Below are 4,029 nucleotides of genomic sequence, written 5' to 3'. Positions count from 1 at the left end.
AAAGTGAAGACTAACAAAAACCAATGTTCATAGTATTTAGTTGGTAATATACCGCGTAAAACTACTAATGAATAATACATCCCGAAATTTCGCCAGTCCGTAGCTTTCCATAAACCTCGCTTTTCTATGCTCGAAGGTGTGCGTCGTATTTCCGTAGGCGGTTTTATTGATAAAAGCCGTTGGTTTACTTCATTTCTTTTGTTACCAATATACCACGGTCGATTATGATAAATACTATTAAACCATGTTTCGCAAAAGGTTCGTATTGTTCCTAAAAGATTGGCATGCATGTAGTCCGGAACAAATGACCGAACAACATCAAAAATAGGCACTACTGATAATGGGGAAAATCCTTTTACTCCATTGATAGGTTTATTTTGATTAATAGCATTTTCTGCGTCAATAAACACTTGCTGAGAAGTTCGAAGAGTCCCAACAAATGGCCGGTAAATGCGAATGTAACCACGTCCTTTTTCCATTGTCTCTCCGAGATTAAGACAAAATGAACATCCACCCTCACCATTAAATTGGTTAAATTCTTGTATCTGAAAAGATATATGTATTATAAAGATATATCTATCTTTAAGGTATTTATATAATGATACTATATAAAATACAAATACTGAATTTCTCCATTTCTTGTTCTTATTAACTCTAAATTTTAATATATTGAAATTAAAAAGTTATTTATTTTGCTTAAGTTTTAATTTAAAATATAAAAGGTAGGAAAAACATGCGATACAAATTACTCAAAAAAATGATCTTTAAGGTAGTATTTTTATGTTAAAATTTATGTTAACGATTTTTGCTTAAAAATAATAAAAAAATAATAAAAAATTATACTTTATGATCTTTTCGAAAATAAAATTTGCTTATTTTTTATTGAAAATTTACCCAAATTATACAAAAAATAAAACTTTAAGATTTAGTAATAAAAAAATGTGAAATAGCACATCCAAAAATAATTTCACATATATTACTGAATGTCATAACCTAAGTCAGTATTGCTTGTATATTTGTATGGTTACATATATTTTCAATGAAAAAGTAAGCATTTTTTATTTTGGGAAAGATTATAAAAAAATTATATTTAAATATGATTTTTAATTTATAATGTAAAGAAAACATTAATATAATTTTTTATGAAATTATCTTAAAAAACATCTTTTTTGAGCAATTTTGGTTCTATGCGTTTTTTTATTCTTAATTTATAAAATAATTTAAAAGATATTACGAGTTGAACAAATAACAATTGTTTTTACTTTAATTTTCTAAATTTTCTAGAAACCAAAAAAGGACTAAGAAATCTGAAAATAATTTAGTAATGATTTATATAACACTATTACATGAAATATATACTATCACATAAAAAATCGCGCAAAAACTCAACAAGATATTCAAAAATTTTTGTCGATGTAATAAAAATAAAATAAAATGTGCCATATATATGAACCTTTATATAATTATGGATAAATTATTTGAATATTATTAACTTTCGGTCTAGCAGTGGAGTCAAGAATTGCGATCAAAGTATGAACTTTGATGTTGACATCTCCCTTTTCAAGAATAGGACACATAATTCCGTCTTCGTGCAATTGTGTTATCTCTTTTATAAAGGGCTTCAAATATACATCCATTCGAGGTGAACCGTCGCCAACCCAAAGCCCAGCTAAAATCATGTTACTTCTTCGGATTTGATAGGGTAACTCATTCACCGCTACTTGTATTGGCCAGAGTGATTTTCTTGACGACTTGAAAATATTCGCACCATCAATATTGAACTGCAGAGTTATGTCATTTTCTCCAATTACTCCGTTTCTTTGCAGTTTTTTATATATTCTGCCCGACGTTATTCCACTAGCTTCACTTTTGCGAAGATGATTAACGATGTTTTTATCGGTTAAAATATCTTTTAATTTTTCCGATATTTTCCCTGTAAGGAAATATTTCTCCTTTTTCTCTAATTCTTTTTTATTATTTACAACTCCGCATGCGCATAATACTTGTTGATTATTATTTGGAATCTCTAAATAGTCTTCACATATTGCACAATAGTAATGCTTATCAAAGTCTTTCGTTTTCGGAAATTTCTTGAAAAATCGATATTTTGTTGAATACTTTGACTCTGGCAAATGGTAATCAATTAATTTTAAAAAGTTCTCCCAACTTCTATCTGGAAGAGAATATCTTAAAAAAAAAGACATAATAAGAAGTTCGCTTTCACGCTTCGTAATCCGTGCTCCGCAATACAATTTTTGTTGTCCCTACAATATCAATTTTATAACATCTAATGGAATTATATAATATATAGTCATATATAAAAATATAGTCACGGATATTCTATCATATATTCTATTGTTAAGTATTTCTGTTCTTATTTATAATATAGATTATTTATATAGTATATAGCATGTCTCTCGATAAAATATATATTTAAAATATATTATACCTCATCATCGTTATTATCAACATTATCATCTTGAATCTCGTCATCAAAACAATTATTTTTTGTGAACAGAGAATCTGTTTCATTTTCCGTGATTTCATTCTGTAAATGACATATGCATTTTATAAATATTTTATATATGTTATACTGCAGTGCATGAGCTCTTAATAATTAATATTCTTATGTGTGTGTGTGTGTGTGTGTGTGTGTGTGTGTGTGTGTGTGTGTGTGTGTGTGTGTGTGTGTGTGTGCGTGCGTATAACTTTACTTTTACACTTTGCGTAATTGTCAAATAATTCATATATAAAATACTTAAGGCTTTCGTGATTTTTGCCAAATTAAGCTAGATTTAAATTATATGCGACACAGACTTTATAGCTGTGTACTCAAGTATTTCATTTGTTTATTTTGACGGATACATATTATTGTATAATATGTTCAATTATTGTTCCTTCAAAATAAATGAAAATCTTAATCATACAATACATACCGCTTGTTCACTTGTAACGCTATCACTGTCCAATCGATAATAATCAATATCTGCCAAATTCTCTCGATCATTGTCATCGTCATAGTCAGGATTATTATTACCATCATCATTAACATTAAAGTTATCGAATTGGTTAGCTCGTAGTTCACAAATGTAATTATCATACCTATTGGCTTGCTCTTGATTCATTATTTCATTATTATTACACAATTGATCTTCTGCACGTTGATTATCAATATCATCATTCGTTTCATTATCATCATTTCTTCGCCGACGATCTCGAGTTCTTTTGGGCATTGGAATACCGTCTGCCCATAAGTAAGCTAAGTATCGCCTTTTGTTGTAATTAGCCATGTCAATTTTTAATTTATCTTGTTTTACATAACCTTCAAATTTTGAAAATTGAAAGATTATTAAACTTTTACATAATTATAATTTTCAAGTTACATTAATGTATTTTTCATTTTACAGTCAAACTACGTTATATAAATTAATTAACATGAAAACTTACATTCCGTGATCAATCGATAACAAATGCAATAAATCTGATAAACAGAGTTGAACCTGCCGCGAGTCGGTCGAGTTTCTTGGCCGGATTGACATCGATACAGAATTGATTCCAGAATCGATCTTTTTGTAATCACACAGTTCATATCAGACGTGCTATTTTGTACAGGTACACGATCTTTATTCTTAACGATAGTTGTCGGTGTCGTTGCGCAAATATTTTACATGGTAAAAAAGCTACACACCGACAATTATTATTAAGAAAAAAAAGTGTATGCAGAATAGCACTCCAGGGTCGCACAGTTTGTTTGGCGGTTTCGGCACAGAGTATAGGTTAGGTAGGCAACGGAAACGAAATTTATAACGTACAAAAAGTGTACCAGAAGGTGGAAACCATGAAAGATTTTAGCAGCATTCCATTCGGACGCTCATGAACTATAAGCTTCATTCTATCTTCCTTTCAAATATAACGAGCGACAAAAATAGAAGGAAGTTTAGAGCACGTAGACGTCTAAATGGAACGCAGCTTTCGGAATATTTCTTGAATAAAGTAATACGAGTGATACAAAAGTGCGACAAAAAACAC

The 4,029-nt window shown here is 29.5% G+C and overlaps 1 protein-coding gene across 1 annotated transcript in view; it reads right to left on the bottom strand.

Annotated features, from left to right (window-relative positions):
- LOC105203903 overlaps positions 1-3,621 on the bottom strand; it is a 4,501-nt gene extending 880 nt beyond the window's left edge. The window contains exons 1-5 of the mRNA XM_039457570.1: positions 3,448-3,621; positions 2,937-3,322; positions 2,450-2,548; positions 1,494-2,264; positions 1-545 (exon numbers count right to left, since the gene is read on the bottom strand). The exon at positions 1-545 is cut by the window's left edge and continues 880 nt beyond it. Of these exons, the coding sequence (XP_039313504.1) occupies positions 1-545; positions 1,494-2,264; positions 2,450-2,548; positions 2,937-3,322; positions 3,448-3,589 (1,943 nt within the window). The 5' untranslated portion in view covers positions 3,590-3,621. The remainder of the gene's footprint in view (positions 546-1,493; positions 2,265-2,449; positions 2,549-2,936; positions 3,323-3,447) is intronic.
- Positions 3,622-4,029: the final 408 nt, after the last annotated feature.

This window comes from Solenopsis invicta, chromosome 14 (genome assembly GCF_016802725.1).
Source record: "Solenopsis invicta isolate M01_SB chromosome 14, UNIL_Sinv_3.0, whole genome shotgun sequence".
NCBI classification, from domain to species: domain Eukaryota; kingdom Metazoa; phylum Arthropoda; class Insecta; order Hymenoptera; family Formicidae; genus Solenopsis; species Solenopsis invicta.
Note: the sequence above shows the minus strand (reverse complement) of the source record. Positions and strands in the feature narration are given on the sequence as shown.